Source organism: Merops nubicus, unplaced genomic scaffold (assembly GCF_000691845.1).
Source record: "Merops nubicus isolate BGI_N331 unplaced genomic scaffold, ASM69184v1 scaffold11019, whole genome shotgun sequence".
Taxonomy (NCBI): domain Eukaryota; kingdom Metazoa; phylum Chordata; class Aves; order Coraciiformes; family Meropidae; genus Merops; species Merops nubicus.
The window spans coordinates 1-14,022 of record NW_008630206.1 but is presented as its reverse complement, the minus strand read 5'-3'; the positions used below and the strand labels follow the sequence as shown (position 1 = coordinate 14,022).

The 14,022-nt window shown below is 45.5% G+C and overlaps 1 protein-coding gene across 1 annotated transcript in view; it reads right to left on the bottom strand.

The window, feature by feature from the left end:
* ORC4 (origin recognition complex, subunit 4) overlaps nt 1-13,317 on the bottom strand; it is a 14,124-nt gene extending 807 nt beyond the window's left edge. The window contains exons 1-12 of the mRNA XM_008947192.1: nt 13,261-13,317; nt 11,414-11,490; nt 10,221-10,311; nt 8,676-8,751; nt 8,187-8,272; nt 6,536-6,584; nt 5,953-6,104; nt 3,989-4,162; nt 3,470-3,556; nt 875-983; nt 337-432; nt 182-249 (exon numbers count right to left, since the gene is read on the bottom strand). Coding sequence (XP_008945440.1) covers nt 182-249; nt 337-432; nt 875-983; nt 3,470-3,556; nt 3,989-4,162; nt 5,953-6,104; nt 6,536-6,584; nt 8,187-8,272; nt 8,676-8,751; nt 10,221-10,311; nt 11,414-11,490; nt 13,261-13,317 — 1,122 coding nt within the window. The remainder of the gene's footprint in view (nt 1-181; nt 250-336; nt 433-874; nt 984-3,469; nt 3,557-3,988; nt 4,163-5,952; nt 6,105-6,535; nt 6,585-8,186; nt 8,273-8,675; nt 8,752-10,220; nt 10,312-11,413; nt 11,491-13,260) is intronic.
* Nucleotides 13,318-14,022: the final 705 nt, after the last annotated feature.

Below are 14,022 nucleotides of genomic sequence, written 5' to 3'. Positions count from 1 at the left end.
CCTCCTCCCACTGGTGCTGAGCCAAACCCACCCCCTGGGTGTCCCCCCCAGAGCAGGGGCCTCTCCCTGCCCCCAAACATCCACTCTCTGTTCTGGGGCTGCGTGGGACCGCTCAAATTGGCTCCAGGAGAAACCCAAGATCTGAATATTTTCCAGTGAAAATCCTGCATTTCAGGCTTACCTTCATGACAACTGGCTTCTCAAAGTTGTGCATGCAGTGTGCCTTCCTCTGGATGAACTTCTGGAATTCTGTGTCAGTCATGGTGGGGGAAAAAAAGGAAAAGTTAGGGAAAAATAAATGATTTGGTGTTGGTCAAGTCCAAGCACTTCACTCACCATTGTAAACCATCTGGAAGTTAAAAGGTTCTCCTTCATAAACGTCGTTTAGGTGTTTCATGGCTATAATTAAGCAGATTTCCAGGACAGACAATCCTAGGGGGCAAAACAAGAGCTCTCAGTACTTATCTAAAGTATACCAGAACCAAGCAGTTCACACACGAGTTTTATTCCTGGTTTTCTATGCTCTGGGCCTCACCTGTCTGTGTTACCTGTAAAAAATTGTTCCTGAACGGGGGAGACTAGAAAGAGAACACTTGTTTCCCAGGTATTTAAAGTTCAGAAATGTGGCCAAGGTGGCCACCAGCACCCTGGCCTGGATCAGAAATCAGGTGCCCAGCAGGAGCAGGGCAGGGATCATCCCCCTGGACTCAGCACTGGGGGGGCCACAGCTTGAGTCCTGGGGTCAGGTTTGGGCACCAGAGCAGAAGAAAGACCCTGAGGGGCTGGAACAGGTCCAGAGAAAGGCAGCAAAGCTGGGGAGGGGTCTGAGGAACTACTCCCAGGAGAGGTTCTGGGGGCAGGGGCTGAGCTTTACCATGCACCATGTTTGCCTTGGAGTCGGTCCTGTGGTGCCTGCTGGCCTCCTGCAGGTCCCGCGCGGTGGGCAGCGGGTGCTGCGCCGTGACGTGGCTCACAGCCAGCATCTGAAACACAGCAGGGACCTTTGCCATCAAACTCCTCATCACCAGGCCTCACTTCCTGCTTGGAGACAGAACTCAGAAGAACAGATTGCCCCTGGAGTCACCCACTGAAGACATGAAGGAACAAACCCTCCGCCCACAGCAGGCTCATCCTCCAAACCCGGTAAAGAGCTGCTGGCTACAACTGTGTTTTGCCAGGAAGGTCTTTCCAGACTTCAAACTTTAAAGTCTCCTCACTGGAGGAGATAAACACTCATTAACTTGTTGATATTAATTTCGACATATTAGCATACTCCAGTGATCGCTTACAAATGACTTGCAGCTCTGTTGTGCCCCAGTGTTCACCACCACCCTGCCCCTCACAGAGCTGCTCCCACCAGTCCAAATGGCATCTCTGCACGTTTTCTGAACCCCTGCAGGGCTGGGGACTCCAGCACCTCCCTGGGCAGCCTGGGCCACTCCTCACCACTCTGTCAGGGAAGAAATTCTTCCCAATATCCAAATGAAACCTCCTCTGGTGCAAATTCAGCCCATTGCCCCTCATTCTGTCACTTGTTCCTTGGGAGCAGAGCCCGACCCCCCCCCTGGCTCCAGGCTCCTGTCAGGAGCTGTGCAGAGCCAGAAGGTCTCCCCTGAGCCTCCTTTGCTCCAGGCTCAGCACCCCCAGCTCCCTCAGCTGCTCCTCACAAGCCATGTTCCCCAGAGCCCTCACCAGCTCTGTTGCCCTTCTCTGGACCTGCTCCAGCCCCTCAGTGTCTCACTTCTACTGTGGCACCCAAACCTGGCCCCAGGACTCAGGCTGTGGCCTCCCCAGGGCCGAGTCCTTGGACATAATCCCTGCCCTGCTCCTGCTGGCCACCTGATTTCTGACCCAGGCCAGGATGCTGGTGGCCTCCTTGGCCATAAGACAGAACTGGGTGCCCCTACACTAGGAACAACCTGTGATCTTGTCCCAGAGGCACGTCAGCAGAGGGTACCAAAGGGAGCGTGTTTCAGCTCCAGGGGGATGCCTGGGATCTACTTTCCTGAGCTGTAAACTCAGAGCTGGGAGCAGCTGTCAGCACGAGGAGTCCAAGAACAGCCCACCACAGAGCCCGAGGTTAAAATCTGAACCCTTGCACAACAGCAGAGAAGCAGGGACACTCAGTGGGCTTTTCACACGGACAGATATTTTAAGCTGGTTAAATAAGTGTTGCTTGCCTTCCCTAAGGAATGTTACTGAGTTCATATTAACTGTGTTAAAAAGCAGAAGTGAGGGAGGCAGATTGAAAGATAACAAGAGGCTCTCCAAGAGCTCCTGACCACGTGTGAAGCTCCGGCTCCTGTGTCGTGGTGGGAGGAAGTTCACTGCCAGTGTTACCTCCTGCTCACTGAACCCAGGAGCCTCCTCTCTGAGCTAAGAGGCAGCAGCCTGAGTCGTCTCCACCCAGTGACTTCTCCTCACTTAGGGGGCTGGGAAAAGCTGCAGCTACCAGGAAACATCCCCCAAGGCTCCCCAGGCCCTGGGTGCCGGGTAACGCGGCCGCTCGGCAGCTGGGAATTAACTTCTGGCTCGGTGTTCCCAGGGATTACAGCCTCGAGCTTCCAGCACCTCCAGATTTAAGAGATTAAGATCACGTTTGCTGGAGCAGCATCACAGCAGTGGATGAATTCAGGCCAGCAGCTGGGCTGCCTCAAACAGTCCACGTGTGAAAGCAGCTCTGGAAAACAAAGCGTTGCCTGCCCGCGTGGCTCATAAAGTGGTTTTATCTGACACTCTGCATCAGAAGAACTTGGAAGTGATAAAAGACACCAAAAGGATTTCCTCTGCAGGCAGAACAAGGCTGTGGAGAGATGGGAACGTTCTCCTGGAAGAGGTGTCCAGGTCCATAAATGCAGGTAGTCTGTGCTCAGGGGTGTTGCAGCAGGAGCCAGGGGTTAGGAAGGAGGAGGAATGGGAAGAGGGATGGACAAGTGTGTTTGCTCACAGTGACAGCTCCTCCAGATGCAGCAGGCTCTGCTGTCATCACACAAGTGCAGGTACCTACACAGGGAGTTACCCCAAGAGCAGCTCCAGAAACAGGCTGGGAACACAGACAAGCCCTGAGAGTGTCAGGAGGAGGAGAAAGTGGAGAGCCTGAGAACGACCCAAGCACACAGTGAGAGACCACAGTAAAAACACCTGCAAAGGTAGGAAAAGCAGGGTTTGGTACAAGCAACCAAAGAGAAACTCAGAAAGGAAGGAATATTTTGCAAGTATTTTGCCTACAGTTTTGCTTTGAAAAATCCTGTTAAAAGTTAAATGCCCCAAACTCAGCAGCATTTTAATTAGATGGTTGGCCCTCACAGCATCACTGCCACGTGCAGCAGAGCTGCTCAAACCCATCACTGCAGGTAAGAACCCAGCACTGTCCAGTGCCTGCTGAGTAAGAACAGGCTTCAAGTGAAGCCCAGCTAACTGGCAGGAAACCCCAACTGCTGCCAGGAGGACATTTTATCCAAGTACATACCAGCAGCAAATTAAGTGAGCGCAGATCCTTCGTGTAGTCAAAAAGGTTCTTCAGCGTGTCTTGCACAGTCTTGTCCTCTGCAAGGTGCTAAAAAAGAGATTTAAGTGCTGTTTTTAACCATCTCAGCAAACCATTGCACACTCCCCTGAAAACACAAGTGAGCTCGTTTTCAGGAAGGGCTCAGCTCACACTTGCAAGGCATTTCTTCATGTCTAACCTTAACTTCCTGGTCTTTTTTGTGACCAATTTCTTCTAATATTACCTCCAGAGTTCAATAAGTGAAGATTATCACAGTTTAATTCATCCCTTTCTTCATGTCTAACCTTAACTTCCTGGTCTTTTTTGTGACCAATTTCTTCTAATATTACCTCCAAGAGTTCAATAAGTGAAGACTCTCTAGCACAGTTTGATTCATCCCATATCAAACTCAAACAGTGAAAGGAAATACTCATCTCAAGTAAAAACTACTCTTACTTCACAGGTTTTACTAAAATCAGGCATAAAGTGCTCTTTAAATACCTGAACGTTGTTGTTCCATTTTTGTGCAAAAGCCTCATCAGGAAATTTAGCATGAAGGGAAAGCTGCTCCTTGAATATCTTCATGTACTGTTTAAAATCATAGGAGTTCATCAGATATATCTGTCTGTGAGAGAACCGTGACTTCACCCTCTTCTCCAAGAGCTCCAGGATGTCCTTGTTAAGAAAAGGAAACATCAGCATTAAAAAGAAGCAGCAGATGCCTTCAGTGCATTCTTTGCTACAGTAAAAGCTACGAGGGAAAGCACCAGATTTTATTCATGCTGAATAAAAAAAGGATTACTGAATTCTCAGGCTTAAAGTGTTCTAGTAAGAGCTTTGCTAATTATGATAATCGAGGTGCTCTGCCATGATGTCTCCAGACCATGTGGCTCGTGACATCACACGGGATAATTAGTTGCTAGGATACCCAGCAGCATTTCTCCCCAGCTCATGTGAATCCTTCGGCTCCTGAGCTCTGCATTCGAGAGGTTCCAGCCTGTCAGGGCTCCAGACAAGTTGCCTGTGGAGTGGACACTTGGCCTGGCAGCTGCCAGCTCCCATCCCTTCTGTCAGACTGCAAGAATCCAGCTTAAAACAAAAGGCAGCAATCCAAATTAAGAGCCAATGTTCATCAGCTCAGTTCGTCAGGCTGCTGGTGGAAGGTGCCAGAGGAAAGTGCCCTCTGCTCAGGAGCCACAGTGACAGCCTGGAATCAGGAACAAGCTGTGGGTGGGACTCACCCCTGTGGAGGTACACAGGACTATCCCCTGACCTCCCACTGGGACAATACCCTCCCAAGTCCTGGGGAATTTGGGGTGGGCCTCTTTGTTGTGTGTTGGTTTTAGTGGTTTTACTTGCACTTAAAAAAAAAAACCTTCAAGAAGACTGAGATTCCTCACCAAAAAGAAAGTGGTGAGAGTAAACAGAGAGCTGACAGTGCAAAACAGAACGAGCCCTTTCAATTCAGAAGGCAGGTCAGACAAGGACCAGGGATTTTAAGCCCCTCAGAAGCAAGAGCTGTCACCAGAGCCCTGGGACAGCCCCGAAGGTTCTCCCTCAGCAGCAGAGCAAGAGGGGCTTCTGAAGGGGAGCAGGGATGGCTCCAGGCTCAGGGCAGTGAGGAAGCCAAGGAGAAGCCTCATTTGCTAACTCAACTCTTTACTGATCTAGTCATTTCCAGGAATCTGCTCAGCTAAATAGCACCTCAACTGAATCAATCCCAGTTCCAGGCTTCCAGGAAAGATTTTAATTCTTCTTCTTCTCATCCTAACCCTGTTATCTTCATCACCAATCTAGTTTGTGGAAAACAGGATCATTTGTATCAGGTATCAGCTTCCACAGAGATAGAAATAATCATTTCACAGAACACTCCTGACCTGCCCACACTCCCCTGTGACAGCACTGTAGAAATCTCAGCAAGTTTAACATGGATCCTAACCCCCTTTTGAGATCCTAAGGGTATGGCCAAAGTGCCCTGCTGAAGCATTCACTTTAAGTAAACTCCCTGTCCTCAGAACAAAGATTTAAACCCTGTGGGTTACTATAAGTCTGTTCTGGCCAACTGCTGCCCAAGAAACCAAAGTGCCCATGAGCCAGGAGTGCAGGACAGTGTGGTATCAAACAGCCTGTGGCCAAATGCAGCTCTTCTGCAGCCACACACCTCCCTGGGCAGCCTGGGCCACTCTTCACCACTCTGTTGGAAATTCTTCCTCTAGCAGTCCAACTCAAGGCTTTGCAGTTTTTTAGTCATCCAAGATGGGTCTCAGCACAAATTGTGATTTGTTTAAATCTCTCCCGCCCCCCTCCCCAATTCAAGAGTCACAAAAATTGAGTAATTGAGCCAAAAATGGGGTAATTGAGCCAAGTTTCTTAGTAAATTAAGACTCCAGGAGAGCAGGAAGCATTCCAACTAAGACAAAAGCCTCTTTAAAACAGCTGAAAACTTTGCATGAGGAGTTTCTTACCTGCCTGCACGTCAGTCCGATGACAGTGACTGGAGTCTGTGCTGACTGGGATATGTCAAAGAGGTTATAGAGCAGGGTCTGGTTCTTGTGGTGGACAAACAGGTCAAACTCATCCAGCACAAACAGGATTGGGCAACTGCTAGTCCTGTCTCCTGGGATGGCAATTGGAGATGTCAGTGGGGCAACTTCAGCACCAGGCTTCCATCCCCACAGCTCCCACACGGGCTGGTTTTAACAGCTGGCAGATTTTCTCTTGGCATCTCCCTGAGGCCTCTTTGCACACACGTACTGGGACAGTATTAAAAAGAAAATACACTGAAAAATTGGGGAGGTTTTGTAGTGTTCTGCCAAGCATCAGTTCAGATTGCAAGGCCCATCACCTGCAAGCCTTTGTGGCAGCAGCTCTGTCAGGTCTCTGTTTAGTATTATGTGGTTTTTTACATTATTTTGTATCCATGACACATTCTTGGGCTCAATTTCTTCACACACTCATGCAAGTTAAGAAAAAACCCCAAACATTCATGCTAGTTTTGCAGGTGAGTGGCAAACACACTCCTTCAGAACAAGGGCTACCAGTGTTCACCTTTCCTTAGAGCCTCAAGAAGGAACGCGAGATTTTCAGCAAAACTGCCCTAAAAGAGAAGAAAAAAAACAAAAGGAAAAAGTAGATGTGCAGAATTCTGTAACTGCACCAAGTTCAGGTTTAATTTCCAGCTTCATGAGATAAAACCACCCCCTGTTCAGGGCAGAGAACAAGGGACTGCTGGGAGCAGCCTGGTGCTGTTCCACCTCCATGTGCCCCGCAGTGCCCGGCTGTGGGGTGGGGGTAACTGAAGAGATCTCCCCTCCCAAACCCTGTCAAACAAGGCAGAAACCCCAATTTACTCTGAATGGGAGTTAATTAATTCTCTGTTGAAAAGACAGCTCATTCAGACAGCCAGGCTGAAGTTAAAGACTTGCTGTTGCCTTTCACCACTGCAGCTGTATTTGGGAAAATTTTAGCTCACCAGCAGAAAGAGGTTTCCAGTCCCTGTCTCCAGAATCAGTGGGGATAAGAAACCAAAGCACAGCCTAAGAAACAAGTGTTTCCAAAAGATAATAAAGCCCAATGGCTACAGTCTACACTTGGTCTTGTATCCCAGGCTGCCTCTAAGGGAGTTCTCTGGTCTAACTGAAGTAGTAACATGGTATCTCAGCAGCTCCCCAAATGCAAGGGATGGAACTAAACCCCAGCTATGGAGACTCCCCCTTCTCCCCCCTCCTGGTTCTCCTCTAGCCCCTCAGATCAGTGTTACCCACAACTCTCTGAACTCTGCCAGTCTCCAAGGGCCTGTCTGGGAGCAGAGGGGGAGATGCTCAGGAGGAGCCAGTGTCCTACAGGAGCTGGCCTCTGAAGGGTGCTCACTGAATTCACAGCTGGGGCAGCTCAGATCACTGGCCCAAGTTATCTCATGCTCGAATGAGTGATATTTAACCTGAAGCACTGCACTGATTCACTTTGTTATTGACTGCACTACTAATGGAAATCAGTTTCTTCTCTTTGGGAAAAGGGCAACAGAAGCAAATATTGTAATAGAAAGTCTGTGTAAAATGAGAGCTCTAGGAGGCCTGGACAGATATCCCTGTGAACTAGAAAAGGTTGTAAATACAGTGAAGTTACTGCTTGTGGCAGTACCATTGCTCACTTGTTCTCTTGAAGTGTTAAAGCTCATGTTTCCAAAATGTTGTACCCCTCTGAACAAAGTCTCTTCAGAAAGCTACATGTTTGATTTGAAGTTAGCAGGTGGTGGTCAGGCCCTTCTCCCAAGGAACAAGTGATAGGACAAGAGGAAACAGCCTCGAGTTGCACCAGGGGAAGGTTAGGTTGAAAATTATGAAAAATTTATTCCTCTCCAGGGCTGTGCCAGGCTGCCCAGGGCAGTGGTGGAGTCCCCACCCCTGGAGGGGTTTCCAAGCTGTGGAGATGTGGGGTGAGGGACACGGGGCAGTGGGGACCTGGCAGGGATGGTACAGCAGGGTCCTCACAGGTGAGTGCTGCCACAGGCCACTGCTGCCACCAACTATTAAACTTTTTAAAAGAGAAAGCTTTGAGAAGACTGAGCCAGCCCACTGCAATTCTGCTGATAAAACCTCAAAGGCCATTCAGTCTCCACAAGCTGCATCCAACAAGCCAGTTTCTTAAGCAAGGATTTTTGCACAAGATAAGGGAGGAGAATAATGAAGTGGATACTTACAAAAACTTTATCCCCAACCACGTTTTCCAGCTGCAGCTGTCTGGTGATCTCTTTCAGGGCCACTTTGTCATTAGTCTGCAGAAGGCCTGAAAGAGAGTGATTTCTCATGAAGAGCTGGCAGTTCTCCTTCCCTCCAGGAGGCCACCTCTACAGTCACAAGAAACCTATCCAGAAGCTTCTCTTCATTTCCAGCCTTTTCAAAAATTAATACTAGACAGGAATTTTCCATCTGTAATAAATTACTTCAAACAATTCAGCTGAATGGGTTTTTAACATTGGGATGAGTCATTAAAAGTAGGGAAGTTCTCTTTCTACAGAGAGATCCCAAGGAAGGTGTTTGGGAGCTCACAGAGGTGTCTCCATCCTCAAGGGGAGGTGACAGCTGCTGATAGCAACATTTTTGTTCAGTACATAAAAGACAGTAAAAATAAGAGACTAAAATATTACAGAATGTAACAGAATGTTTGAATAATGGTGTATGTTACTTGCCATTCAGGTGAACTTCCAAGAGGTTCTCTTTAACCTCTTTCTTTACCTTCAGCTCATTTAAGACTTGATTTAATAACTAGGAAAAGGGAAAAAAAAAAACAACACATCATTTCATTATAAGAAGCTTAATGTATTACAGTAGGAAAAGTGTAGAAATGGCCATTACCAGATAGGACACAGAACGTGCAGTTTCATCAGGTAACACTCTTTTGGAGTGTTTTCAAGACTAAAATGAAAACTTTGCATTCACTATCACAACTGCAGCAATCATTTTTGTTCTTTCTGCTGAATTAAATGAGGAAGTAGAAAAAGAACTGATTTTAGTCACTAAATTTTGGGGGTGCTATCTAGGGCTTTTGCATTAATTCAAAAAAGCTTAAAGAGTTGGAGGTGTGAGAGAATTTGTCTGGAGTTAAAATATTCAGCTTCATTAGGGTGCTGGAGAACAAAAAAATCCTTGCTTTGAACTTTTAAAGACACTGTGCTTGTTCTTTTCCTCTTGAAGTTAGGAAGCAAGAAACCAAACTAAATAGCATATAATTGCATCAACTGCTACTTATAAAATGTAGGAATCCCAAATTTACAGTCCATCAAGAAATTGTGTTTGGTATAAGTCATGAAGAGCTTGTATTAATGCACACATAAGCAGATGAAATGTTAAATTTTTCATTCACTTGATACTTCTTTGCAGGATCCCAAATTTTCATCTTCGCTATAGGTACGTAAAAAGCTTAGAAGAAAATTTAAACTTCAATTGAATAATAAAATTAGTTTGATGTGGGGTGATCAGGGGGGCACGTGGTGTTGGAGGGATTGTTCTGCTGAGGGGTTTTTGAAAGCTTTCACACTTAGCCCAGTGTGCCTGCAGCACAGAGCTCAGCTGTGCTCTTCCACTGGTACTGTTCAGAAGCAATATACAGTTAGACTCCTGCTACAGGTGCCAGCATTGTCTAGATGGATACTTGGAATGAAAAAAAAGCTTATTCCCTTGGTTTCTCAACTTTATGGCAAATAAGGGGATGCCATCCCTTCTGGCTAGAATTCAGCTATTCATTTATTTCTATTAAACTCCATCTCAGAGCTTGAAGACCACTTGCTTTAGCAACTGGGAAGACTTCTGAAGGAATTTGTGTCATTTTTCAATCTTGAATAATTTTTTGCAGTAACAGCCAACCTGTTTCTCACCTTATATACTCAGGTAAACATAAAAGACTTAAGTGGCTGCATAATGAAGCATGTAACTCTTAAGTTAGGTGTCATCCCTTCACACACCTCAGCCAAGAAGAGTGCCTTTAAATACAAAACCTGCTCTTGTCCAATAGAAACACCACACCATGTTCTACCTCCAAGCAATTTAGGTAACAATATTCTCTTGAGATGTTTAGAGCAGGATTAAGACACCTTAACTCTTCTCTACATACAAAAAGCTGTGTAAAAAATCCACCCCTGGCTCTACTTTTCCCATGGTTTTGATGCCTTTTCAGTCATTTTTACAGCATTTTTGCTTCCTTTGACCTTGTCTAGACTTTTAATATCTGTTTATACCACAGTCTTTCCTGATCCTCGGGGTCCAATGATGAGGGCAGAGTTGCTTTCCCCTTGAACTATAGTTCGCCTCAGCATCTCCAGCAGGTGTCTGTGTGGGCAAGAGCAATAAGTCAAAAAACTTCAAACTAGACAAACAATGGAAAACTCAAAGAATCTTGGGAGCTTCAGGGAAAACCTGACAGGTATCAAACTCCTCTCAGAGGCAACAGTCAGGGCGTGCAGGAAGTAACACAGGGAAGTACAAAAGGCTGAGTGGTCAGGCCTCTTAAAATACTTTATAGTCCACAAAAAAAAGGAGGACTGGAAAGGATACTGAAGGAAAACCTTGATATCAGTAAAAATTAATCATCTAGTGGAATATATTCATTTTGACAACCTTGATAACACTGATTATAGGCTAAATTTAGGCACTCAGAGCTTGTGAATGGGAACAGCAACAGAACTCCAAATTCCATTCCCACAGAAATGTTATTTTCCTTTCTCTAAGGGACAGGAAACAAATGCTCACAGCAGGTGATGCAACCTGCAAAAAGTTACTTTGAAAAAATGGACTCTTTAAAAGCAGTTCTTTACATACATCATTCTTATTTGCAGAATTTGACCTGCATCTGTAAAAGGATTTTTTTCAAAGTTTTACTTTTAACACGGGTCACCAAGAAACAGGAGAAAATTTGGCACAGGAAGAGAGTTTAACTTTTTGCTCACTCAGGTCATTCAGCACATCCTTAGAATACACACTAAAAATATCTTTCAGACTCAAAAAAAAAAAAAAGTGCTTTGGGAATTGCAGCTTGGAAACAAGGACAAGAAACCCTGAACTTGTAGCCTTGACAAAACAGCAACAGTTGTACAAAACCTCTTAAAATCTGAGGCAAACAATTTTTTGGAAGCATTGTGCTGCATGTCATTTAAACCTGTCTAATTTAGGAAAACAGAAGAAAATTCTGTTCTACCTAATTTTTTTGGTTACTTTTCCTTCTACTAAAGTCTCACTGATTTAATTTCCAGATTTACTTTGTTTTAATCAACAGTTGGCACTGTCCATCCACAAGTGAAAAGTTTTTCCTCTATAAAGGGATTTTAGAGATAACTGAAGGAAAGAAAAAAACAGGAGCAGAAAATTCTGACTTCATTATTTTCCTACTGGGGTTGAAGCAGAAATCTGTTAGTATTTGAGTCTGCTCACTCACTTGTGCTGATGTTCAGTCCCAAACAGTTTCCCAGTAGCATGCTGGTGACAGAACCTTTCACGTAGAATCTTCTGTACCTACAGATACAACACAACAGAGAGAACTCCTGGAGCTTCACACACCAGAATGTGCCAAAAATGCAATGACTGCAGTCAAACAGTTGTAGAATATCCATGTACAAATTCCCTAACATGCACATTTTTATTGTCATCAAGGATACAGCAGAAGTAAGAATACAGTTGCACTAGGCAGAATATTTAGCAAACTCTTTTACAGCAGGAAAGAGAAAATTCCATTAAATGAGAGCAAATGTGTCTCTTTGGTCCCTTCTGCCACAGTTTCTTTCCTTCACCCCCAAAGGGATGTTAAAGTTGTCACTAAAATTAGGTCAGTAGTTCATCTGTTGCCTATTTCTAACTTATTGTGTAATACAAGCAAGAAAACATTTACCAGCTGACTTAAACAAAAATTAACCCACTTAGTAATTCCCTCAAACCCTCCGTGGATCCACTTTTTGCACCACTCACAACAATGTTGCAGCCAAGCACAGTCCAACCTCAGGAAGTATCAAATTCAGTTCCTTCACAGATTCAGTTCAGATACCTTGTTCCTAAAAGTCTGGCAGGGGTGGCAGGAAGCAGGGTGATACTAAAGTTAACATCTTGCTTACAGGGGGTGGGAGGAAGTTATCCTAAAACACCTGCAGCCTCCATCCTTTTATAACATTTGGTGCCCAATCCAAGTGCTCATGACCAAACCCTGTCAGAGATGGAACTGCAAACTCTTCATGAAGCCATCTTCCTCTCAAATCACACTTCTTCAAGTCATTAGCTTGCACCTCTGCCTCACTGCTTTCCATCCTCTTCATCAGAGTTGGCTCATCTTCCCCCACGGGCTTTATTTTTCCACCTTCTTCAGCTGCATCTCTCAGCTGAGTCTTGGAAATACATCCTGCAACTCTTAGCTCATTTATGTTTGAATTAGCAGCAGCAGCTTTTGGTGGTTCTGGTTTAAAAATAAATACATGCAGACCTATCTTTGTGAAGTGCTCCTCAGCAAGTCCAAATCCATGGGTAGGAGAACAACAGAAATCTGATTTGGCTCATAATTCTACTGAATTAAAGAAATTATTTTTTAATACATGAGAGGTACTTGTCTACCTAATTTTTTTGGTTACTTTTCCTTCTACTAAAGTCTCACTGATTTAATTTCCAGATTTACTTTGTTTTAATCAACAGTTGGCACTGTCCATCCACAAGTGAAAAGGTTTTCCTCCTATGAAGGGATTTTAGAGATAACTGAAGGAAAGATGTTACAATGTAGGAAACCACTGAGCCAGATGTAATTCACTACCAGACACATTAGTTTTTAAGTAGCTGCGTTGAGGAAACAAAAGAACAAACCTAAAAAAAAAAGAAACAAACCTGAAAGACTATTTGGCAGTTACAGTCCTGCCTGACTCAGGCTGTCAAAAAAAAAGAAGTCACCTAGATTCTGATTCACCCTGTGAAATGGAAAATAAAGATTCTGGCTAGATAAAAATAGATTTATGCAAATCTGCTGCCACAAACAGCTGTAAAAGCTCAAGACCATCCTTGGCCATTTTTATTAAGACTCCCAAAAGTAGATCATTGCTGTAACACTTGAAGTGAGCACACATCAGGTGAGAAGCTGAGAGAAACAGAGAACATAAATACAAACCCCATTTACAGCCCTGAAATCACACCAAGTCCCTGCACGTGCCTTTTTAAGTGCTCTGGTAGGAGACTGTAGAAGGTGATGGATGGTGGAGGAGGGGGAAGTTTCATGGCTTAAACCCAAAGTCAGCTAAGAAAGGTGCTACTGACCTGTGAGAGGCTTTCTGCACTTATCCCACTGCTCTCCTTTGCCTTACGTTTACTCATTGCAGAAGTTTTCACCTTGAAATAGGAGAATTTCAGAGTTTTAGCATTGCTTCCCAAGTAAGGCCAGTCAGGAACTGTAATTCCACGTTGGTGAGGTGAATGCAGCACAGCAAACCCAAGGCAGTTGCTTGTTTGGGAAGAACTGAAGTTGTGATGAGCTTCCTTTCTGAAACAGTGCAGATGTAGATGATGCAGTGCCACAGAGCCACAGAACAGTTTGGGTTAGAAAGGACAGAAAATGGGATTAGTGCTCTGGTAGGAGACTGTACCCCCCTGCCACTGTAAAACTTGCTGCTGACTCTTGTATAGCCTTATTTTTCATAGTCACACAAGGGTTTGGGTTGGAGGAGACCTGTACAGGTCATGGAGACCACCCCTCTGCAGGGACAGGGACATCTGCAGCTAGAGCAGGGTGCTCAGAGCTTCATCCAACCTCCCCTGGGATGGCTCCAGGGATGGGGCAGCGACCACCTCTCTGGGCAGCCTGGGACAGGGGTCACCACCCTCAGCGCCAAAAATGTCTTCCTTTTATCCACCCCAAATCCCCCTCTATAGCTTAAACCCATCCCCCTCGCCTTATCTCAACGAGCCCTAAAATAAAAACCGCTAAAAGGGTTAAAAAGATCCTCAGCGGCCCAAAAGAGCATCCCCGAGGCTCGGCAGGTTCCCCCCGCGCCCCGCGCAACCCTCCCACCGGGCAGGGAC